This window comes from Helianthus annuus, chromosome 16, assembly GCF_002127325.2.
Source record: "Helianthus annuus cultivar XRQ/B chromosome 16, HanXRQr2.0-SUNRISE, whole genome shotgun sequence".
Classification (NCBI taxonomy): Eukaryota; Viridiplantae; Streptophyta; class Magnoliopsida; order Asterales; family Asteraceae; genus Helianthus; species Helianthus annuus.
In genome coordinates this window covers 152,132,822-152,159,042 of record NC_035448.2, presented here as the reverse complement: position 1 = coordinate 152,159,042, position 26,221 = coordinate 152,132,822, and the positions used below count along the sequence as shown (strand labels likewise).

Below are 26,221 nucleotides of genomic sequence, written 5' to 3'. Positions count from 1 at the left end.
AAATCGCCTAGTCACCTGGCAGTGCAAGAAGCAGACGTGTGTCGCTACATCAACATGCGAAGCTGAATACATTGCTGCATCAAGTTGTTGTTCACAAGTTCTTTGGATCCAACAACAATTGCGGGACTACGGTTTTGAATTCCTAACTACTCCTATATACGTTGATAATTCTGCTGCTTTAGATATCACTAAAAATCCTGTGCAGCATTCAAAGACCAAACACATCGAAATCAAATATCACTTTATACGTGATTGCTTTGAGAAAAGGCTAATCGATGTTGTTAAGGTCCACACCGATGACCAACGTGCCGACTTATTTACCAAAGCTTTTGACAAATCTAGATTTGACTTCTTATTATTGGTAAATGGCATTAAGGTCAAGCAAGAGTAAACCAACATCGGAAAATCATTTTTGTAAATATCTTTGTGTGTTTTTAAATTTATCTTAGTTTGTTGATTTTAGGGGGAGTAAATCCAAAAATCGGAAAATACAAAAACATCGAAAAATTTCAAAAACACAAAAACAGTAGAAAATCAAAAATGAGTTTCCTGGAGAGCAAAAGAGAAAATGATAGTACATCAGTGGTCTATCCTAACCTCTTTAAACCTTAAATGCAAAACGATAAGCAGCTCTATATAAGATGTATCGGTAGGCTCACAATCATTTTAAAGTGTGCAGGGTGATATAAATCTTAACCGACTGAAGACCAGGTGGGAACCATTCATTGGCATATGGTCTTAGTACCGAAATTTCGTTTGATAGATTGCCGAGGTTCTGAGATATTCGGTCTTTATGCTGCTTATCATCTGGGTATCATGGTTGTATCTTTTACCGAAAAATAACGGGGACGCAAGTCTAGATCTTCCATGATACTATACATACGTGTACATATTGCATACTGCATTCGACCTCAATAAGTGATAAACAATCACATGTCCAAATCAAATAAGTGATAAAATATCACATTTATCCGGGTGTCAAGTTCGTCTCTCTGCTGTACGGAAGTACTGACCTGTTCACGGACTTGCACCTGTGCCCTCATGCATACGAAAATCAAGTTCCTCATCAATAAGTGATTATATCACATAGGACTTGTTTTCAAATCAAAATAAGTGAGTATCTCACAATTTTATACGGTCAAACAGATGATAATCGGTATACTCACCGGTAAGATGAACTCTCGTGCATACCTTGATACGGGAATGTGTCGTGATGTGGATGAACACCGGTCGGTAAGTATAAATCATACATTAACGTATCCTCTAAACATGATTACATCTGATAAGTTGAGCTTAAGTGGATAACAATACCGATAATTGTTATAGGATGCTTATCTTAATGTTAACTAACTGAACAACAAGAGTGTTTTGGCATGACCGTACACTGATATGATTCTCTTACCCTCGAAACTCGCAAAAAGAATGTCTGTATATATTTATTTACTGCTTAACTTTTATTGTTTTTCTTTTAAACAGTTTCGTCGTTTGGTGCATATCAGCACGACATTAGCGGTGATGTCGTTTGATAACACTCAAAGGATATTAAAATTGTTGTCTTTTAATTTCAAAAACACACCTAAAATCTGTGTTTTAATATAAACTTTATAAAAGCCAAAAAGATTTTCTTTCTACTTTATTTTCGATCGTACGATGTTGGAGCTCAAGTCTTCGTTGCCTGAAACCTGAACGAAAACCGAATTGACTAAATCTTCATAAACGGTCGAAATTTGCATGTTTTGAAAGTTAAAGGCTAAAATTAAAAAAAAAAAAAAATTTATTAAACTTTCAAACTGTCGGACGGTGTTTGATTGTGACATGGTCATTCGTGTGTCATTTGTTTATACTATGTTCCAAGCAGTTGTTCTCATTACGCGTTTAGATTTCTTGCATGTGCAGATTCTAAGGGCTAGGAGAACATGGTCGATGACAAGCTTTGGAATGAAGACACGACGAGAAGGCGCTCAAAAGACGAAGATGATCGAGTTGCCGCTGGCCATCTTCAACACCACAAGGATCTCACTTCATAAAGATAAAGTCCATTCACGAGCATAACTCAAGGGGGAGCTTATGTTAAGGGGGAGTTTGTCAACACACTTCCTACATGATACGGGTAGTTTGTTGATACACTCTCTGCTTTCAAGACGTGAAGACTTTGAAGATCCTCCGACCATGAAGACTTGAAAGGACATCAGAGTTTTGGAAACTCGAAGACCAAAGACTGTCGAAGTTCGAGACAAGTCTACATCTATAGAAGATAAAGACAAGATAAAGACAAAGCTACAGCCAAGGGGGAGTTTGTTGGTGCACTTGTGTCTGTACTTTGTCTGTATTCGGTCTGTATGTAAACGATGTCCTAAATCAGTCTGTAAGTTGACCAAGTCAACTATCCTCCTAGTTTGACTTGGACAACATGATGTTTGTCTGGATCGAAGGATAGCCTCGAAGGATACGCATCATCCTTCGAGGTGCTCGAAAGATATGGTTCGACCATTAGACATCGAAGGATGATCCTTCGATGTCCACGCTGATCGTTCGAGCTCCCGGTCATCGATAGATGATCCTTCGGACCATCTATCGATCCTTCGACCAAGACCTGCTGTGTATGGGTATAAATACCCATGCAGTGTGTTAGTGTTAGACAGATGCACATTTGGAGAGTTAGAGAAACTCTGCTGGAAAACACACACACACACACTTTAGAGAGTTTGCAAACAAGATTGTAAACATTGTGCTTGTAACCGTAAACCTTCATACGTATTAATACAAGTGGTGTTAATCGGTGAACTTTGTGTGTTCTTGTGTTTGTTCTTGCTTCATCCCGGTTTGCCTACTAGCTTGGATTCCGCACTCGCTAGTGGGTTAGTATAACAAGGTTTAGGTTTGTTCTCGATCCTCCGAGAAAAGGGACCTACACCCTCTCATGTATAACTTAACGTGACTTGAGTGGATCCTCATCTAGATCCTCTAAATACATTATAAACCCAACTTTTTCTTTCTTCGAATTCACGACTTCTTGCTTCTTGACACTCGATATGCCCTCACCAACCGTCTCCTTTTTCTTTGATCTCTCAATCTCAAATTCTTTCTCGTAGAAGACTTCAACATATACTTGTAACTTCTCCTTCTAATTTTGGTAGCCATTTTCGACATCTAAGTTCTCATAAAACTTTTTTAAGTACTCTTGCTCTAAATTCTCCTCGGATTTGCCTTCAAAGACATCTATACCCTTCGCTTTATCATCGAACATCTTCTTTAGCGTACACGAATCACTAAATGTAACAACTTCAATTCCTTGAAACAATAGTTGTGCTAAACTTACACATTATGCTTCTTACTCGTAACGTAACTGACACAAGGAATTGTTTTGTTTTTCCCATCAACGAGAATTCCTTATGTTTCTCGTTTGTCAACACACAAAGTGTTGCTTAAACACTTTGAACAAATTCTTATTACCCGTCATATGAGTTTTAAACCTGGGATCTACAACCCAATTCACTTCCCAATTCCCTCCGCAAGTATCCTTAACTTTGTAAGCACTTTCTTCCGGTAAAGAAATTCGATTGATATACGGATGTGGGTAAATTGAGGCGATGTGGCTGTGCTGCTTACAACTGAAACAACGAATTCCTGCCTTGCGTGGTCTTCCTACAGGCGCTTTGCTTTTAAGGCGTAACTTCTTGAAAAAACTTCTTTGGGATTATCTTCTTGGGAAATTTACTTATGGGAGACTTCTAAGAATGGAAGGATGGCTTCCCTGCGCGATTTTCTTTCCTTTATTACTGCTTTGGATGCACATTCCTCTAATCAGACCGATATCACTGAAATCGGTACCAACCGATTTGTTTCTTCCTTCCCTCAGAAATGACAATCCTCGAACCCTCATCCTCAATTTTGATTGAGTTTGAATCTTGTCTATCCCAACGTTGGTATCAGAATTGTAGTCCCCCCCCCAGGACCAAGAATGAGGCAAAGAGGGGTAATAACATGCCTCACGATATTCTCCAAACACTTCACACCAATACATCTTACAGAAAATCGAAACAAACTTGAATGAATGATATACTAACCGAAAATAATGAACCCGAACTTGTAAACTTCAATATCGAATGAAAGAGTAGGTTTTTAATTTGTATTCAAGAACTAAGGGCACAAACCCTATTTTAACATGATGAAACGTCGCGTTTGATGGAAGGCAATGATTCTTCTTGTCGTTCCATGATAATCGTTTACGTGGTTATATCTAATCGACACGTTGTATCTCCAAGCAATCCTAATTGGACTTAATTGTTTTCAACCCAACAACTTGTGGCCTACGGCCCAACAGAAGATAAATAAAGAGTTTAATATAATCCCACCCATTAACAGTAGAGGATAAATGGCAAACATTAATCACTTGATGAACCCGGAGATCGCTTTGATTATGGTCTTCAAAGGAACCCTAGGTTGTGGAATGTTACGAAGATGCTGAAGAGGTCATGATAGGAACCTAGTCAAGGTGATTATAGCCGAGACAGGGGCCTAGTTGGGTGAAGTATTTCGCTGCTGAATCATGAACTGATGGATAACAGTAGTACACTATGGACCGAGGAGGAACAACAGTGGTCTAAGGGACAGTTTCAGTATTGGTCTGAGGAACACTTTGTTGTATAGTGGTCTGAGGAATAGTTGTTGTACCATGGTCCAAGGATCTTTGATATAGTTTGGTGGTTTTGGTACTTTTAAATATGATGTGCCAGATGGTGGTGCTGAGGATGATAAATTCTCATGTGGGTTAAGAAAAGTGGATAGCTCCAACGATAGAGGTTTAGAAGACCGTGTTTGAGCTTTGTATAGCATGTCTTATTATATACATTCTGGAAGTTGACGGTTCAATACAACAAAATCCCTTGTATTAAGAGCTATACCCTTGGAAAATACAAGGCAAGCTTCTTGGTGAAAGCTTGTTAGCTGCATAATCTTGTAAATAAGGGTATAAAAGACATCTAGAAACGTGAAATTTTGTTTAGATTGGCATATGATGAAATAGGAAATCAAAAAGATTTTTACATTCTATAATGGGAGAAGGTATTCTATTAATGATATAAACAACACTGCTAAAGGCGTCGACCCAAATGATGTAGGAACATTGTAAATGCAGTTCTCGTCGGATAACCGTGCTTTATCAGTTCTAGTCAAAGTCTAAAGTCAAGAGAAGTCAAGAATCAACAACTTTGGAAAGAATATGATTGAAAGCTTAACAAATTCGGACAAGTTATGTACTATGGTGTCTGAATTTATGGATATGGGTTTGTCAGAACTTATGTTTCCTTATGTGTTGTCCGAATTTATTGATATGATATTGTCAGGACTTATGGGTTTGTTATAGCATATATATATGGGTGTATATGTTAGAATTTGGGTATTTATCTCAGTGACAATCCATCTCTGTGGTGATAAGCTTTGTACAAACTCTCACAAACCCTAGAAATTCCTCAACAGCGTGTGCACATTCTAGAGAGAGAGTAACTATGTGTTAGTGAGAGAAAGCTCGGTTTAGATCTTTGTTATCTAAACTAGCTAGTAGATGATGTATACTCTTTCGGCTTGTAATTTGTGATGACTGATTCATTAAAAAAGGGTTTCATCTTCTATATCTTTCCATCTTGTTTGTGTTTTTGATATCTTCTATGTCTAGAATGAAGTGCAATGTTGATGTTCGTCATTGATCGAATGCTTTAACAGTGGTATCAAAGCATAGTTACCGATTCGGAATGGTCAAGCCACCTTTCGAATCACCGTTGCTCTTGATTTGGTGTTTGTTTCCGCCAAACATCATGGAGACATGAAGATTCTGCAGAAAACTTGAAGATTTTGAAGGTGTTCGTCGACTAAGATGTTTTATGTTTTCCAAGATTGTTTGAGATCTGTGGTTTGATCTTAAAAAGGTATTGTCCGAATTTAATTGAGTGTTCAAAGCTTTACTTTCTGTGTTTGTTATTCTGATCTTCTTGATTACTTGTGTGTTGTCACACATGGGAAACAATCAGGAAGAATCATGTCCGCACTTACTCATTGTCCGCATATAACCTTGCGTCCGCACATAATTCTGTTAAGTCCGCACTTAATATTGATTGGTATGTCCGCACTTAAGTCTTATTCTGTCCGCACTTGATGCCACACCCCAACCAATGGTGGAATCATCGGAGTGGGACTAGTCCGAGATTGCATGAGACTTCATAACACTATTTGTGACAATATTTAATTCAACCGATTTCATTTCATAGCAAATTGTCAAATATTACAAGGAAATTTAAATAACAACATTGTTCAAACATAACAATAACAAAATTGATACACCACTTTGAACCTAAACGTCTGAGTGAGTATCTAGGCATCTTTGCTAATCCATTTCATAGCATCATCAATCCTCAACCTGTAACATATTTACAATACAATTCAATGCAAAAGCAAAGGTGAGTATACAAGTTTAGGAATAAGTATAAGTATGAAAGTTTAAAACGAATCCACATGGCAACTTAGTTTATACAAGATTAACAGAACATGGCATGCAATATTTCTAGTCAACCCTCTGTTTACGCAACTTGATATAATTCAACATGACCACTAGTCTACGGGCGGTGCGTTACTCCTATAGCGCTATACATGTCAAATGGAGGCTCGTATAAAGCTAATGACTATAGTATATCACATAAGTATGGTCCACGTATAAGCATCAAGTATAACAACATAGTATTCATGTATAAGGATTGTTTTCGTGCATTGCATAACGAATAAGTTTAAGTGTGGTTTTATAAATTAACATGTTACACCCAAAAGTGGTAAACATAAAAGGGGGTTGCGAGTATACTCACGATTTTGCGAGTCTTCACTTGTGAATCCGCGGGTTATTTGTTGTTGGAGGTAGGAACACCAAGTCCTTGTACACGAAGAAACAAAGTGTATGAGTTTTGGGAATTCGGAAGATTTAAAGATTCGGAATTAAAATGACATGGAAGTATCATATGAAAATAATCATCTTCAACATATGGTGTTTGGACGATAAACTTACTACTTGACAATGTCCATTTGTTCATCATCAAAGGTTCGGTTTTTTAAGTATATTACATACATTTTATACATATTATTAGGTCCAATATTTCAAGCATGAGGTAGAAGATTAAGATCTTCATTTAGCTACCTCTATGTATCATCGAAATCATGTAGGAGGTAGGAAGAACAAGCTTCCATTTAGGTACCTCTAAGTGTTCACCACTACACTTGACGTAAAAACATACAAGGAGGGTCATGAACTATAGGTAATACAAGAATATTAAATACTACTCTATAAGAAATCATCAAGTAATGTGGGGTTTTTATGTTGGACAACCCAAGTTAGTCCATAATCACACCTACATTAAGTCTTGGACTTAAACATTACTTGTGGGTTAAAAACCCCAAACAAAACAGAATGTATATGAGGTTTAACCTCTGATTTTGAATGTCTCAACCTTGTTTTTAAGCCTAACTAACCATAGAAGTGGTTATAAGCATAAGAACATAGGTTTGAGATGAGTTTCCTCAAATTTGATTAAGTTTAACAAAGTGTTTGTACAAAACAGAAAGTTTCTTGCACTTATAACCCTTTTATGATGATGTTCCATCCTTGGTTTTCCATGAATAACCTATGGAAACATCCCTAGGGTTGTTCTAAGTGCTAAGAAGCAAGAAAGGATGAAGAAGATGGAAGATAAGTGAGGTTAAACTCACTTTTGCAACTTGAGATGCTTCTGATTTTTGCTAATGTTTTTGCACCAGATTTGGAGTGATTAGAGAGTGGATTAGTGTGTTTGTAAAGTGAATCAAGTGTGGGATTGAGTTGGGTTTTAAAGGAGGTGATTAGGTGAGGTTAGTTGGCTAATTAGTGGAAGAAACACAATAAGAAAACACAAAATTGACCAACCCTTGAGCTGGAAGCAACATTCTGTTGGATCGAAGGGGTGGCGTCGCGCCACAGCAACACCCCATACCCCTCGCGCGACGCGACGGTTCTATTTTCCGAAATCTAGTTTAAATCTTGACACATTAGCCCCCTGTAGTTTATGTTTTAGGGTTTTAGGGGTTGTTTTCGACCTTTAAGCAAAGTTTAAAGATAAATCAAGTATGAAGAACATAAACCAAGTATAAGTAAGTGTATGAATGTCATATTTAAGTGTCGTTTATGATCCAAACACGTTTTATGCATAAGTTTCACGTATTTACAAGTTTAGCACATAGTTTCCAAGAATCAAGAATAAGCATCAATTGTTTCACGAAATTAAATGTATGAGCATGTATGAAGTACGTATAACACAAGTTTAGAGAAATACGAGTTTTATTTATGATTCAAGTCTCGAATTTTACAACGATTACAATGAAAGGACGATTACAAGAACATCAGACTTCCAAAAATAGAAATACAAACAAGACTTTCTAATTATGGAAAGTACAAAAGAGCGAGGCGTTACACTTGATGTTTTCAGAATTAAGGTTCTGTCCGCATTTGTAGTTGGTTGAGTTTTGTCCGCACATATTCATATAAATATACATATGCATCAGGTCCGCATTTACAACTTAATCTTGTTCATCATTAAACCTTGTGCGCACTTAAAAAGCTTCATCCGCACTTAGAAGTATTTCTTTGTGTTCACTTATATGTTCATTCATGTCCGCACTTAGATGTATTTCCTTGTGCATACTTATAAGTCCTTTCATTATGTCTGCACTTAGCACTTGAAAGAGTGTTCGCACTTAGGACTTGAAATAGTGTCTGCACTTATATGTTGTGTTCATTGTCCGCACTTATAAGTTATCTATGTATGCACTTATATGTATTGTTCATTGTCCGCACTTATAAGTTTCTTTGTCCGCACTTAAGGAGTCTTGTCTGCATTTATAAAGTGTGAGAACTTATTCTTTATTCTGTCTGAACTTAGTGTTTGTCGGTACTTATTCTCTCTTTGTGCGAGTTTAAGTGTTTGTCAGATTTCTTCATTCTCTTTGTCTTGTCCGAATTTCTTCATTCCTTTGAAGTCCGAAGTTATGAGTTATATTCGGAATTTCTTTGCTTGCTTTGAATATCTTTGTATTCTGAAGTACTGCTTAGATAATCTTTTCTGAGGTTTCTAAAGCTTCCAGGTTTTACGGGTTCCAAATTTTCTAGGAATTACGGGTTACTTGGGGTTCCAAATTTTTATTTAAGTTTAAAAGTTTGTGTAGTTCGGAGGTTCCGAGTTTTGCATATTCTGAGTTTTTCTAGTTATGCTGGGTTACCGAGGGTACCGGATAATTAGCAAGTGTCAGAATTTTGTGTAATTCGGAAATTTGAAGTCAGTTTCAGATTACTGAAAAATTCTAGGGTACTTATGTTTTCCGAATCAAATGAAGGGATGAGAAGCGGAAATGGTGGTCCACAGTGCTCTTTTCAAGATTCTCGGAGTTCGGATTTGTTCCTTACTTGAGTTTTGGGACAATCTTAAACTAGTATCGTGACTTGGTTGGACTTTGACAGATGTGCGTAAAAAGACTGGTGTGTGATGAAGTTTTGTCAAGTATATTTGTGTTTTTAATCAGGTATTGAGATGATGAAGTTGGATTCTTGATTGACAACTAGTTAAAGATTCAGCCTTATTAATTGATGTTTAGAGTAGAGAAGATTGGTTTCTTGGTCCCTCTTCCAAGACGGTTATGCTTCTTGATAAGGGGAAGATTGGAGATGAAAGCCATTAGGTATTCATTGGATTCGTGTAGATAGGAGATTAATTCATGAAGATTCGTGATGAGATGAGATCATACATGCAGGGTTGTAGATCATGATCAAGATGGTGGATGTACTTATAAAAAGTTCAGTTTGTTATTAACTTATCGAACTGAACTTCATGTCTTTGTGAAGTTTCAAGTGTTCAAGGTTGGGGATTGGAAATCCAATGTCTCTTTCTGTTGCCTGTTAGGTTTGATGATTATGGTTTCGAGCGATATTCTTACATTTAGTTATAGGCTGGTTCGCGTTAACTTCATTCGGGAGTAGTTTGAGGGGGAGGATCTACACTGTTTGATGTTGGATTCTTCATGTTTCACAAAGAGGCCATTTAAGTGATCGTCAGCAAGTCTTTAATTAGAAGGGTTGAAGATAGTTGTGCTCTGCCGGAATGATCAAGTCTCAGCCAAAGAAGAAAGCAGGTATGACATCATCAGTCAAGGGGGAGTGTGTAAGTGCAACGTTCGATGACTAAAGATTATCGATGCCAGACAAAACTGATAGCAACAGTTAAGAGGGATCTGTAAGTGCAGTTCACGTCGGATAACTGTGCGTTATCAGTTCTAGTCAAAGTCTAAAGTCAAGAGAAGTCAAGCATCAACAAGTTCGGACATAATATGATTGAAAGCCTAACAAATTCGGACAAGTTATATATGGCCGAATTTGTGGATTAGGGTTTCTCAGAACTTATGTTTCCTTATGAGTTGTCTGAATTTTTGGATAAGATATTGTCAGGACTTTTGGGTTTGCCCTAGCCTATATATATATGGGTGTATAGGTTAGAATTTGGGTATTAATCTCAATGAGAATCCATCTCTGTGGTGACAAGCTTTGTGCAAACTCTCACAAACCCTAGAAATTCCTTAACAGCGTGTGCACATTCTAGAGAGAGAGAGACTATGTGTTAGTGAGAGAAAACTCGGTTTAGATCTTTGTCATCTAAACTAGCTTGTAGATGATGTATACTCTTTCGGTTTGTTATCTGTGATGACTGATTCATTATTAAAGGGTTTCATCTTCTACATCTTTCCATCTGGTTTGTGTTTTTTATATCTTCTACCTCTTGAATCAAGTGCAATGTTAATAAACAAACACGACAGTTAAATAACATTTAAAGACCTGTTCAATAATGTAATACGGCAATGCGTTCGTTGTACTTAACCATTCTGTTGCGGTGTATAACAACATGAAATACGATGATATATACCATTTATCTTGAAATAATTGACAAACACAAGAGTTTAAGACCTCAGTGCCACCATCTCTATGCAATTATTTTAACATTGTGGAGAATTGTGTATAAATAAACTTTAAGAAGATTGTAAGCATGCTTGGGAATTCTGCTTTGGATTTATAGGATAAACCGAACTGATTCTGAAAAATCCTCCATAAAGAAAACATAAAATCGGTAACCATTCTTAGACATATCTAGAAATAGTCCCCGTAAATCGCAATGCACAAGGTCAAGTACAATAAAGGCACATTAAGAATTTATTTCAGATGATTGTTTATGACCCTTAGAAATCTGACATGCAGCTTGATTAACGTTCAGGAAGTAATGGAGTGAGCTAACTTCCGAGAGTTCGTTAATGGCAGTTAAGAGAGTAATTGAGAGAGAAGTTGTTATTATTATCATTCATACCCTACACTATTACAACTTGTTCCTTTTATACCCAAACTCTCAACTAACCCTCTAACTAACAACAACCAACTTACAACTTGTATAACCACTCAACTTACCTTTCTACTGGCCTTTTGACAGTTTAGTTCGTATCAATACCTCCTCGTTAAGATGATCTTTGACACAAGGATCAAAGTTTGGAAAATTTTGCTTTAGTGCCGCAACATCTTCCCATGTCGCATCTTCTAACCCCACATTCTTCCACTTACCAATGAATAACTATCCTGTTGAATCTTTTAAGCACCTTAGAATCTACTACACTTTCAGGTTGTAATGAAGTATCATCGTGTGCTATGCTATCATCAACCACAGGTACTTTGTTAGGCAAAGGTCCAAGATATTTCTTAAGCATCGACACATGCACTGTAGGATGGATTGAGGATCCAGCTGGTAATTTCAAAGTATATGCCACTTCCCCCACCTTAGATAGGATCATATACAGACCAAAATATTTGGCTTCCAACTTTTGGTTTGTTCTCTACACCACCGAATGCTATCTATAATGTTGTAACTTCAGATACAACCAATCACCTACCTTGAAACTTCTTTCAGTTTGATGGGAATCAACCAATTGTTTCATTCGATATTGAGCTTGAGCAAGATCAGCTTTAAGAATATTAATGACTTCTTCCCTAATCGCTAAGCTCATATCTACTGCCTCTACATTACTTTCACCTGGAAGATAAGGCAAACACACAGGAGGTAGTTGACCATATATTACTTTAAATGGTGTACACTTAATTGCAGACTGATATGTAGTGTTGTACCAATATTCAGCCAATGGTAACCATTTCGTCCATTCACTCGGTTTCTCAAAACACAAACACCTCAAATAATTATCCAGGCATTTACTTAAATCTGGGCACATTTCATTACCACCTCATCCTCTTCCTCATGCACACCCTCATCCTCTATCCACTTAACCTCTATGTGATACAACTGAGGTCTTTATTACCCTTGCAAAGTCCTTTAGACCTTATTTCATCCATTTCACTTTTGGTCAGAGTCTTCCTAATCACATTCTTCTTAACTTCAGTATTAACTGATTTACCATATGGTACTACCTGCCTATTATTAACTGGATTAGACAAAATAGTTGGTTTAAACCCAAAGCTGCCCTTCTTGGCTTTAGTAGTTGCTTCTTGAAGTTTTTCCAAACAGAAAGCTTCTTGAATGTTCTTAGGATTGAACATCCAGCAACAAAACAACTCAGAGCATACTCAGCTGTGAAAGCACCCGAATCGATGACGAACATCAAACATTGCACTTGATTCAAGACATGAAGAACAAAATATGAACAAGATAGAAATATGTAGAAGATGAATCTCTTTATTGATGAATCAGTCATCACAGATTACACAAACCAAAGGAGTATACATCATCTACAAGCTGGTTTAGATCACAAAGATCTAAACCCTAGCTTTCTCTCACTAACACATAGTCTCTCTCTCTCTAGAAATGTGTACACCAGGAGGAACAAGTTAGGAGAGGAGCACCAAGCTTTCAAGAGTTACCCTAATCTACATAATACACACACATATATAGGCTAGGGACTAAACCCGGACATAACACATTGTCCGGGATACAAAACAATACAATAATCCGAAACACTAGAAGGTCGTCTGGAATGCCTTCAGCAATTGATAATCTTCATTATCATTGACTTTAACTTGGACTTCTACTTTGGTTGACTCAGTACTGATAAGCGACAGTTACCCGGCAGGAACTGCACTTACAGTCTCCCCCTTAACTGTTGCAACAGTTCTGTGTGGCATCGATAATCTTCAATCACCGGATACTGCGCTTACAGACTCCCCCTTGACTGATGATATCATGCATGTTTTCAATTTTAGCTGAGACTTGATCTTTTAGGTAGAGCACAGCGATCTTCAACCCTTCTAATTAAAGACTTGTTGACGATCACTTAAATGGCCGCTTTGTGAAACTCGAAGAATCCAACATCAAACACTGTTGATCCTCCCATTTAATCTACTCCTGAATCAAGTTAACGCGAACCGACCTACAACCACATGTAAGAATATCGCGTGATACATTAATATTCAAACCTAACCAACAGCAGAAAGAAACATTGGATTTCCAATGCCCAGCCTTGAACACTTCAAATTTCGCAAAGACATGAAGCTCAGTTCAATAAGTTAATAACAAACTGAACTTTGTAAAAGTACATCCACCATCTTGATCAGAGTCTTCAACCGAGTGTCTGAAATCATTTCATCTCGAATCTTCAAGTCCAATCTCGTATCTTCACAAATCCACCAATTACCCGATGACTTTCGTCTCTGATCTCCCCCTCAATGTAAGAACCCCTATTTTGAGAATCCGATCAGTCACCCACTTGGAAGAGGTACCAAGAAGACTAATCTTCTCTACTCTAACCGGCATACGATGAAGGCATGACCTTCAACTACTTGCCAAACGAACAATTTGCTTCATCACGTCAACACTTGATTAAACCTCGAACAAACTTGACAAAACTCAATCATACACTAGCTCTAACTTGCTTCATGTTATAAACACTTCGCCACTGGTAAGATTAACACTAAGTTAATCTCAAAGATAGTAAACATGAACTTGTTTCGATGTAGCACCACGAGCTTTTGATTTACAAAGAAAATAGGAATTTCAAAAAAAAATTTACTCCCCCTTTTTCTTTGTAAACAATACAAAAATCCAAGCAAGTCTTATTCTCTTCACCTCCTCATTTGATCCGGACAACATAAGTACCATAAAACTTTTCAATAATCCGTAACCGACTTCAAGTTTCCAAACTACGCATAATTCTGACTCTTAGTTAGTTATCCGGTACCCCAGGTAACCCGGAATAACTAGAAAAACTCGGAACATGCACACCTCGAAACTTCCAAACAACACAAACTTCTAAATTTAGCTAAAAATCCGGTACCCAGGTAACCCGGAATTTTAGGAAATTCGGAACTCGTAAATCCCAGAAGCTCTTGAAACCTCGGATCAAGTCATTAAGCAGTACTTAGAGTACAAGGAATTCGAAACAAGCAAGGAAATAGAGGAAACTCTGAAGAAACCCGGGGACAATAAACTCGGAACCAAATTTTAATAACATAGACTTATTAAAACTTAAAACTCGGAACAACTTGGACCAAATCCAACAGTTTCAATCCGACTTTAAAGCTTGCACTCCCAAAAGTGGTTAAAACTCGGAACTCAAACTCGGACAGAGAGAGCTCGGACTTTAAAAGCTGTGAACATCAGACTATTGTTGTTAAAACTCGGATTCTTTCATCATTTGTAAAAACTCGGAAACTCTAATAGGACCGTAAAACTCGGAATCACGAATAACAGATGTGCCAGTTTGCAAAATTCGGAACAATTAACACAGATATCAAACATATGACAAAAGTTCGAAACAAGACCAAAGCTCGGACTAACAACGTATGTTGATCCAGACTCGGAATAGTTTCAGAACTGAGACTCGGAACATTTGACAAAAAAAAAGAACCATGAAGCTCAGACTGTTGAAATACTCGGAATCGTAAAGAGATATTTACACCGTTTAAAATGTCGGACAGAATCATAGCAAATAAACAAGGGCCAAAACTCAGACCCTTGAAAGAATAGCCAACAGTTGGATTTCTTTCATATTTTAAACTCGGACATGAAGATATCCGGTGATTGTTGAAAGACTTTGAAAGACTTTGCACAAACTCAGACTGTGAAAGCATTAAAAATTCGGAAGCTATTAAACTCGGACCCTTAAAATATACATCAGACTTTGCACAAACTCAGACTTTGCACAAACTCAGACTTTGCACAAACTCAGACTGTGAAAGCATTAAAAATTCGGAAGCTATTAAACTCAAAAACTCGGACCTCGGAACGATATAAAAAGTCGGAATTTTTATATGGAGGACAAAAACTCGGAAATTTTTAATAGTCGGACCATTAACTTCATCCATATTAAAACTCGGACCAAAGAAAGTTTTAAAACTTGGACACAAAGGAAGTTTTAAAACTCAGACACAAAGGAAGTTTTAAAACTCGGACACAAGGAAGTTTTAAAACTCGGACACAAGGGAAGTTTTAAAACTCAGACACAAAGAAAGTTTTAAAACTCAGACTCCCTAATAAAGAGAACTCATAACAGAAGCGTTTGAACAAAAATCGGACTAAGAACTCACAGTTAAGAAACGTGGACTAATAAGAACTCGGACATAAAATTTTTAACAAAACTCGGAACTGAAGAATGTAATACTCGGACTCCATGAGGTGGAAAGAAACTCGGATAAAAGGGCATAGACTCAAACTCGGACAAGCTTCAGTAACTAGTCTCCGGACTATCTCCCCAGTGTGACTTCACACTGGTTCACCAAAAACGCCGGAAACACAAACACAGAGTTTTAAACTCAGACAAACCTTTTTGGATCAAAACCCTAGATCTCCAAAACCCAGTAGTTCTCTCCAACACAGCTCGAATATCTTCATATCTAGAGCAAAATCTTCACGTCTTCAAGATGTTTGGCGGAAACAAACATCAAATCAAGAGCAATGGTGATTCGAAAGGCGGTTAGACCATTCCGAATCGGTAACCATGCTCTGATACCACTGTGAAAGCACCCGAATCGATGACGAACATCAAACATTGCACTTGATTCAAGACGTGAAGAACAAAATATGAACAAGATAGAAATATGTAGAAGATGAATCTCTTTATTGATGAATCAGTCATCACAGATTACACAAACCAAAGGAGTATACATCATCTACAAGCTGGTTTAGATCACAAAGATCTAAACCCTAGCTTTCTCTCACTAACACATAGTCTCTCTCTCTAGAAATGTGTACACCAGGAGGAACAAGTTAGGAGAGGAGCACCAAGCTTTCAAGAGTTACCCTAATCTACACAATACACACATATATATAGGCTAGCGACTAAACCCGGACAGAACACATTGTCCGGGATACAAAACAATACAATAATCCGAAACACTAGAAAGTCGTCCGGAATGCCTTCAGCAATTGATAATCTTCGTTATCATTGACTTTAACTTGGACTTCTACTTTGGTTGACACAGAACTGATAAGCGACAGTTACCCGGCAGGAACTGCACTTACATCAGCAGGTAATTGAAGTCAACTAATGATGGTTTCAAATTTGCCATGATATTCTTGAACTGAATTTGTTTGTTTTAAAATTTTTAATTCAGTCGTTGGGTCATTAAACAATTATCCAAATCAATTTTTCAATGCTTTAACTAACTCTAACAAGGATAGGACCTCCCCTTCAGCCCTTTGACTAGTGAATGATTGGTACCATTGTAAAGCTTTACCTTCAAGGTGAATTGCAGCTAATCTTACCTTCATTGCGCATCTGATACTATATCTAGCTGAAAAACTGCACCACTTTGAATAACCAAGAAGTTGGTTCTTCACCTTTAAACCGAGGAAATTCAATCTTCATGAGTCTTGCTGCATAATTGAAACCTTCACCTTCATTCTGTACTTCTTGCCTTTGATAACCAACATTTCTTGTATTGTTATGACTGTTGACTATCCGAGTTAACTAAAGTGATAATCCTGTCATCATATTTCTCATTTCCTCCAAAGCTTTAGCTGTCTCTTCTATCCTATTAGTCATTTAAAGCTGTGACTGCTTTCAGCTTCATCCCCATCCTGATTACCATGTCGTCTCGTCATTTTAGATTGAAATTGATCAATTATGAATTTGAAATGAATCGCACAAAAATTGAACGAAATTTGATCGCCACAAAAATTGAAGAAGAAGAAGAAGAAGAAGACGTGGCTTAGTTTGTTTGTAAAGAGGAAATTGATGAACAATAGGGGTTAAAAAGAGTGGCATCCAAAGGAAAATTTTTAGGATCTTTAGGTTAGGTTGATACCATGTAAACAATGGTAGAAATCACCACATGTTATGGTTATCAGAACTAGCATAAATATAAGATAATTACAAGGAAATAAAAGATACAAAAAATAAGTTAGTATTTGGTATGCATGAATGGAATGAGAGACCGAATAGAATGGACCATCGTGAGGGGATATGAAAAAAGCACGTTTGGTTTGTCTGAAATCGTTACACAAGGAATCTCATTCCCTCTAAAGACCTCAAAATCATTCCATTCTCCCGTTACATTTCATTCCATCTTTCACCCTTTAGCAATACCAACACCCATCGCCACCACTCACTGCCGTTGCCGCTCACCACTGCTGCCGCCTCCATCGCTACTACCACCGCTGCTGCCCACCGTCACCACTCATCACCGCTACCCACCATCACTGTCACCCACGACCGCCACCGCCTCCCATGACCACCCCATCCCATAGACACCCACCAGACAGGGCCCGGCTCTATAGGCTTGGCAACTTAGGCACGGGCCTAGGGCCACCAAAAAATAAGGGCCTCCAAGTTTAAAAAAAATTATATATACTATATGTATGTATTAGACCCAAATTAATACGTTTATTTCAAAACTAAACTGATTTTTCATTCAAGGAGTCCAAAATAAATATTGTTTAGCAAACGAAGGTCAAGTTTCAAAACCCATTTTGCCTTGATTTCCAACTATTACAACACAACCATCGACCTAATCATCAATATTTAGCGGCCTAAAACCCCTAAATACAGCCGCAATCATCGTTCTCACTTCTCATCGCAACCTGCTTTTAATTTCTAGGTTAGCGGCTATCACGAAACGAAAAAAGTAAGAGCAATCACCCATTGCGTCGGGATTGGAGGAGAGTTTATCGGTGAATTAGGGCCCCTACTTCATAGTTCGCTTCGGGTCTCCAAAAACCTAAGAACGGCCCTACACACCACCACCGCCACTCATCACCGATTTTATATCTACGTTTTTTCCTGCTATCCAAAAACGCAAAGTAATAATTCATTTTATTCCTACATGGTAACCAAATAAGACATGAAATGAAATGGCAATGATCTATTTCATTCTATTACCCCATACCAAATACTTAAATAATATTACAAAAATACAAAGAGATAAATTACACTATGATTTATGTCTATCAAATAAATTAATAAATCTTTTATTGTTAATACTAACCAACAACTGCTAAAAGCATCATCATTTACGCTTTAGCTTTAATTAAGTTAATAAGGTGCTTTACTTAGATTAATATGAGTTTGATGTAATAATGAATACCAGGAGTTTGGAGAGTAACATGTTCTCTGGAACTGTCCCAGCTGAGCTTGGAAAACTAGGAAATTTAGTAAAACTGTAAGCCTTGTTGCTAATACTTACCTACAATAACTATTCCTTATTACGGCTCATATGGTGACTGATAAAATGTGTCCACAATTTTGGTGTCAAATCATAGGATCCTTAATGCAAATAATCTCTCTGGGGAGTTACCAATGGAGCTTAATAATCTAACCAATTTGACCGAACTGTATGCAAAACTCCACCCTTTCAAAATTAACATTTCAAAAAGTACAGAGATTTACTGTATATTTCACTTTTGTACAGCCGATTAAGTAGTAACAACTTCACTGGAAGAATCCCTAGCCTTGAAAGCTGGAAACAGCTTAATACTCTGTAAGTGGTAACTTATACCTATGCACTGAAGCTTTTGATCTCATAATGAATATTATATTATGTCAATATCATCAGAGAGATCCATGGTAGTGGACTGGAAGGACCAATTCCAGCAAGCCTTTCCCTCTTGAGCAATTTGAAAGAACTGTAAGTTATTCAGGCAGTCTCAAACTATTTGTTTCCTGTTTTGAACGATTGCTAATCGACATGTCTTTATGTAATCCATCTGTAGAAGAATCTCTGATTTAAGTGGAGAAAGTTCATTGTTTCCGAATCTAAGTAGCATGACGAACATGGCAACGTTGTAAGTCATTGTTGTATTAGAAATCTATTAACAAGTTTTTAGTTTCTATATTGGTTGTTTTAACTTCAAGAACTCCGGGGAATTTTGCAGGATCTTGAGAAGCTGTAATATAACAGGGAGAATTCCTGAGTATCTGCCACATATGTCCAATTTAAAGCATCTGTAACCTTTTATCTATTCATGAACAAAATCTACTTTTGACTAGTATCGTTTGTCTTTTTGCATTAATTATATCTTTTAGTGTTTGTTTTAATTTCCTGATATATCCTTTCTTTTTTGTGTGTATCCACATATACTTGCACAGAGATCTAAGTTTCAATTATTTAGAAGGTGGTATACCAGATCTTAGTGGACTAAACGATCTACAAAATATGTAAGAAATACATGCTCTGTTTTTCCGCATTAAACTTTCAAGTTATTAATGTTCTTATTATCAGAATTCGGGTCATGTGAACCCTTCATCATATTGTTCTTTTTATAAAAGTTGATAAAATTGGGTCTTGCTAATCCCACACCCCAAACCGCCTTTCAACGAATCTTCCAACAACCGTTTAAAGGTATGGGGCTATGATGCAAGCCCTAGTTTTCAAAAGACAGTTTGCGAATCCTCAAACGGTGTGGGATTGTAAAGCAAATCGTGTGGCTATAGTGTGCTCCCTATAATTAAAAATATGAGTTTAGAAAAGGAGTGTGCTCCATATAATTAAAATATGAGATTAGAAAAAGGAATATGAAAGAAAGGAAATGATTATAAACTGTAACAAGGTTATATGGTGAAATGACCAGGTATGTCACTGGTAACTCCCTCAACGGCAGTGTTCCAAGTTGGCTTAAAGATGGATCAGGTAATATACACTATGGAGTATCAAGCTTCTACATATGTTTAGTGTTTATATGCAATAGCTCCAAAAACGATTAGGTAATAATTAATTTTGGCTGAAATTATTCACACATCAAGGCTGTCTATTTGCATACTTAGGGTTTATATACGCTGCGTATAGAGCTATACGTAGCGTATATGGTTTCACCTATATATACGCTGCGTATATGTTGCATAGAATTCGGAGCCTACCCAGCAATCATTGGCACAGACAACCAGGTTTATATACGCTGCGTATAGAGCTATACGCAACGTATATAACCCATCAGAATTTTTTTTGGTTATTTTGATGTATTTGTGGTATAAATTCTCACCCAGTTCCAACATTAAATCGCTTAAAATATATAACCGTTAATGTTATACCATTAATATTATATATCGTTAATTTTTTTTGAAAAATGTATATATGGTTTGAATATATTATATTGTTATCGTTTAAATTAAACTATTATAACACGTCTAGTACGGTTTGAATGCTATAAACATTTAAATATCATACCGTTAATTATTTTTAAATACTTGTGTACGGTTCGAATATATTATACCATTTCCATTCTATACTGTTTAAATTAAAGCCGTTAAATATTTTGAAATATCCGATACGGTTCGAATATATTATACCATTCAATACTATTCTTTCTAAATTAAATTATTATACCAAGTCTCGGTGCGGTTCGAATATTATACCATTTAAGATTATATACCGTTAATTTTATTAAATTACTCGGATACGATGCAAATATATTCTACGGTGTTTCCCTACTATAACGTTTAAATTAAAATATTGTAGCAATTTTAAATTTTTATAACGTTAACTATTTTGAAATACCCGTGGACGGTTTGAATACACCGTTTCCGTACTATACCGTTTAACTTAAAATACTATATTGTTTCAATACGACTGAATATGATATATTTGTCTAAGTTTGATATATACAGCATAAGTTTGTACATACATAACAAAAGATAAAATATAACTAAATTCTAAATACAATGAAGATACTATGGCAGCGGATCATCCTGCTGCTGCTGATAATGCTGATGCCATGTTGCAGCCAGAATGAAGGGTCTTGGAAGTAACCTATCACGCTGTTGACGATCCTGCAACTCCTCAACTACCCAGCCCATCACATACCTTAGCCATTCAACGTCTTCACGAAGTTGCTGATACGCCGCGTATGAGGGGGCGGGACCGGCCCAACATGCCGTGGGAACTGAGGAGCCCCGGGTAGTCCACGACTACACCAAGAATAATATTCAACAGATACACCAAAATGCACTAACAATACCTAAAGCTCTTGCACCTTAATACACTGTGTTAAATTGTTTGTGTTAGGATTGTTGGGTAATATTGACATAGATGTGAGTTATTAAGTCAAGCAGGATTACGTAGTTTGTTTATTATATGTTTTTTTAATTATGGAGTAGCTTTTATTTAATTTAGTTAGGAAGAATAAAGTGAGGTTTGACTAAGTATGGGAATAAACGTTCGTAGAAGTGTGGGACCTGTTCTTTAGGAGCTTTCCTTTAGAATAGGTAAATGCACATGTGATTTTGAAAGTTTCAGTATGTACGTTGGATGATAGCCTATTTAAAGGCATCTTTTGTATTGAATAATATAACCTGTTTTTTTATTCATTTTTCTTCTCTTCAAGTTTCATATACCCACTTTTGTTTCATATAACGTCACTTTTCAAGCAAGTAAATAACACCTTTCCATCGAATAAGAGATCTGGTACCAACGTTTGGTATCAGAGCTCATAGGGCTCGATCCTTTGAAGATAGCAGCAGAAAGATAAGCGAGTTTATGTAAGACTCCCACAAGAAAGAAAGAAGCTGATTTAGATCTGCAAAGAAAGAAGAAAGATAGTTGCAACCTGCGAGAGAAAGAAGAAAGTAGAAAGAGAGGTGTCGTGAGAAAGAGAAAGAGGAGAGCTAGGTGCCGTGAGAAAGAGAAAGAGAAAGAAGAAAGCCAGGTGCAACTTAGAAAGAAAAACCAGTAAGAAAGAGACCGAGAAAGAAGAAATCGACAAAGAAAGAAAGAAAGGCCAGTCGATTCAAAGAAGAAAGAAAGAAACTGAAGAATGGCGATGGTACAAGCAAAAGAAGCAGGCTCGATGTCTTACCAAGTTCAGACTTTGACCTCAACCAATTATCCGGTATGGGCTATCAAGGTTAAATCTATTTTGGATGCACATGGTCTGTTGGAGACGATTGAACTGAGAGCATTAGGTAGGTGAAGACCCAGAGACCCGCAGAAATCAAAACAAGCGCTCGCCTTCCTATTTCAAACTAAACCGGAGGAGATGTGTTGCAAATGTCGAGTCACACGGACCCGAAGAAAGTGTGGGATGGTTTAAAAACACAATACATGGGTGTAGATCGAGTTAGGGCGGCTCGAATTGCAACATTGAGAAGAGAGCTTGAAGGTTTGCGGTTGAAGGAAGGAGAACTTGTTGATGATGGTGCTAATAAGGTGAGCGGATTGGTTTCAAAGTTGAGGGGTCCCGGGTATGAAATTGAAGAAGAAGAAATGGTGAGAAGGCTACTTGATGCAATGCCAAAGTCTTATCTTCAAATTGTAACTTCAATTGAGCAATGCTTCGATTTGGACTCAATGCTCTTTGATGAAGCGGTTGGAAGGCTTAAGGCGTATGAATAAAGAGGAAAAAGCCTTGGTGAATAGGAAGAACAGCAAGGCCAACTTTTGATGACCGAACAAAAGTATGGTGGAAGTAGCGGACGAGGAAGTGGCCGCGGAAGAGGCTACGGTAGAGATGAAAAAGGTCGAGGAAGAGGCTCGGGTCGAGGTGACAAAAGTGCATTTCGGTGTTTTAATTGTGGAGAATTTGGACACTTTTCTTATGAGTGCACTAAATGGAAGGCTAAAGACGATGAAGCTAATTTAATTCAGGATGTTGAGGAGCCGACACTACTTTGAAGAATAAACAGTCTATGTCAAGATTAGGGGGTGAGTGTTGGGTAATATTGACATAGATGTGAGTTATTAAGTCAAGCAGGTTATTACGTAGTTTGTTTATTATATGTTTTTTAATTATGGAGTAACTTTTATTTAATTTAGTTAGGAAGAATAAAGTGAGGTTTGACTAAGTTTGGGAATAAACGTTGGTAGAAGTGTGGGACCGGTTCTTTAGGAGCTTTCCTTTAGAATAGGTAATTGCACATGTGATTTTGATAGAAGTGTGGGACCGTTTCTTTTGGAGCTTTCCTTTAGAATTGATAATTGCACATGTGATTTTGGAAGTTTCGGTATGTATGTTGGATGATAGCCTATTTAAAGGCATCTTTAGTATTGAATAATATAACCTGTTTTCTTTTCATTTTTCTTCTCTGCAAGATTCGTATACCCACTTTTGTTTCATATAATATCACTTTTCAAGCAAGTAAATAACACCTTTCAATTGAATAAGAGATCTGGTACCAACAAGGATATATACTTATATGATTGTGTTTATAATGCAGGACGTTTTGTAGATCTTTCCTATAACAAGTTTAGCAGAGAAACTATGATTCCATCTTGTAGTGAATCATTGTAAGTTTTCAGATTCCAAATACTCTTTTCTTGTTTGCATAGAACTTGAAGTTAAAGTCTATCTACCGCCTCTTCATTTACTAGGAACTTGTTCAGAAGCTACAAAAGTGGGAATGACTCGTAAGCTTTTACCCTTCTTTTGGCTTAAACATAAATGGAAATTTAACTTAATGATTTTTTTTGAACGGAAAATTTCTTTAATCCTGTCGTGGGACTTGAACCCAATACCTCACTCTCCCAAGGTGTCTAAAGGCTTTGGCTTTGCCTTTGCCAATGGACCACCACCACATTGGTAACTTAATGATACTCTTTAGTTTTCTGTGTTTAATTTAATGCAGAGATCTTGCGAAGTGCTTTAATGACTATCCTTGTAAGAAGGGTGAGCCCCTTTTTTTCACGTGATTGATGCCACCAATCCTGATCATAAAGCAAAAGCAAAGCTAATCCATTTTTTGTTTCTAATTTGTTGGTACAGACCAAAAATCAATTCATATCAATTGTGGTGGGGTAGAAGCTAGGATTGGGGATAAGGTTTACGAAGCAGATCAAGAACCAGCTGGACCTGCAAAATTTCATCCTTTAAGAGCTCACTGGGGATTTAGTAGCACAGGAAATATATTGGAGTCTAAGGAGCATACACATATAGTAAATAATGTATCTAGACTCACAATGAAAGACGCTGAACTTTACACAGTGGCTCGCTTCTCTCCACTGTCTATAACTTACTACGGTCGCTGCCTAGCAAATGGAAGGTACACGGTGACTCTACATTTTGCAGAGATAGTTTTTAGGGATAACAAATCTTACCATAGTCTGGGACGACGTGCTTTTGATGTTTATATACAGGTTGAATGTTCTTACTTTTTAAGAATTTTTTGGATTTATAGGTGTTTTTTAGAATAGCCAAGTGTTTCTACGCATTAATTTTTTAAGGCTCTCACTATCTACACACCATGTCAGGCTATCTGCACAATTAGGGTTTGCATACGCTGCGTATTGGTCAATACGCAGCGTATAGGGTTACCTAAATACACTGCGTATTGGTCAATACGCAGCGTATATAAGTGGTAGGTGGACGACCAGACAGTCAAACCTAGTACCATGTCAAATCAGTCTTACATAGGGTGCGTATTGATCAATACGCTGCGTATTGGCAGACTGATTTGACCTGATACGATGTTGTCCAGGGCACGTGAATGAAGTAATACGGTGAGTAGGGATCAATACGCTGCGTATTGACATGCCAGATGAAAGTCTATTTATCCCTCCATTCATGTCTGTTACCCATCATCCGACATATACTTTGCTTTCCTTTTCATATACTTTGCTTTCCTTTTCATCTTCTTCTTAAGTAAATTGTTTGTTTTGGGTTCAACCTTGTTAAAATGTCATCATTTTGGAAGGATAATTATTTCGGTAATCGCTATTCTAACGACACATGGGGATCAAATGCTGCCAATGAGGAGGAGGAGGTTGTGTCTGGAGTCCCTGTTGATCAAGAAACACAGTTGCCAGACTTGAACAAGACTCCCACTCCACCTGTTGATGAACCAAATTACCCGGTGCATCAAGTGTGTCCAGATTACGGATACGGGTATGAATCTCCGTACGTGCAACAAAGTGGATACGGTGCTGAGAATGCACCTGTTGATGAACCAAATTATCCGGTGCATCAAGTGTGTCAAGATTACGGATACGGGTATGAATCTCTGTACGTGCAACAAAGTGGATACGGTGCTGAGAATGCACCTGTTGATGAACCATATTACCCGTCGCAGCCATCGTATCCGGGTTATGGGGTATACGGGGACGAAGGTGGATACGGAAGTTACAGTGGATACGGTGGTGATGGTGGATACGGGGGTGAAGGTGGTTACAGTGGATATGGGGGCTACGGTGGATACGATAGATATGGGGGTGACGGTGGTTACAGTGTATACGACAGATCTAGGGATGAAGTTGGATATGGTTATGAGTCCCGTAACACATCACTTTATGAACCATCTACCCCGAGCAATCCATTTCAAGTAAATGAGGTATCACATTAAAATAATTATTGTTATTATTATTATAATTATAATTGTTATTATTATTATTATTATAGTTAAAAATAATATAATTATAATAATTATTATTATTGTTAAAATACTTTAATTATAAATATAATTATAAATATTATTATTATTATTATTATTATTATTATTATTATTATTATTATTGTTGTTAAAAATATTATAATTAATTAACAAAATAATTATAAGATTTAGTAAATAAACAAGTTAAGAAAGTTAAGTTAATAAACAATTTATTTTTCTTTTCTAAATAAATAAATTAATAAAAAATATTTTAAATAAATTAGTATTGTAAATAAATAAAAGAATCATGAAATTGATTTTTAGTTAAAATGGTTAGTTTAAACCTAACTTAGTTAGTTAAATCATAGTTAAAATGGTTAGTTTAAACCTA

The 26,221-nt window shown here is 36.9% G+C and overlaps 1 protein-coding gene across 2 annotated transcripts in view; it reads left to right on the top strand.

The window, feature by feature from the left end:
* LOC110915035 (probable LRR receptor-like serine/threonine-protein kinase At1g07650) overlaps positions 1-26,221 on the top strand; it is a 79,064-nt gene that overhangs the window by 29,624 nt on the left and 23,219 nt on the right. The window contains exons 6-17 of one of the 2 annotated variants that reach the window (XM_022159658.2): positions 18,629-18,700; positions 18,801-18,872; positions 18,950-19,018; positions 19,094-19,165; positions 19,251-19,322; positions 19,413-19,484; positions 19,627-19,695; positions 20,109-20,167; positions 23,686-23,755; positions 23,840-23,875; positions 24,094-24,134; positions 24,231-24,601. In XM_022159658.2, the coding sequence (XP_022015350.2) occupies positions 18,629-18,700; positions 18,801-18,872; positions 18,950-19,018; positions 19,094-19,165; positions 19,251-19,322; positions 19,413-19,484; positions 19,627-19,695; positions 20,109-20,167; positions 23,686-23,755; positions 23,840-23,875; positions 24,094-24,134; positions 24,231-24,601 (1,075 nt within the window). The remainder of the gene's footprint in view (positions 1-18,628; positions 18,701-18,800; positions 18,873-18,949; positions 19,019-19,093; positions 19,166-19,250; positions 19,323-19,412; positions 19,485-19,626; positions 19,696-20,108; positions 20,168-23,685; positions 23,756-23,839; positions 23,876-24,093; positions 24,135-24,230; positions 24,602-26,221) is intronic. The other variant, XM_035985340.1, reaches the window with a different exon arrangement.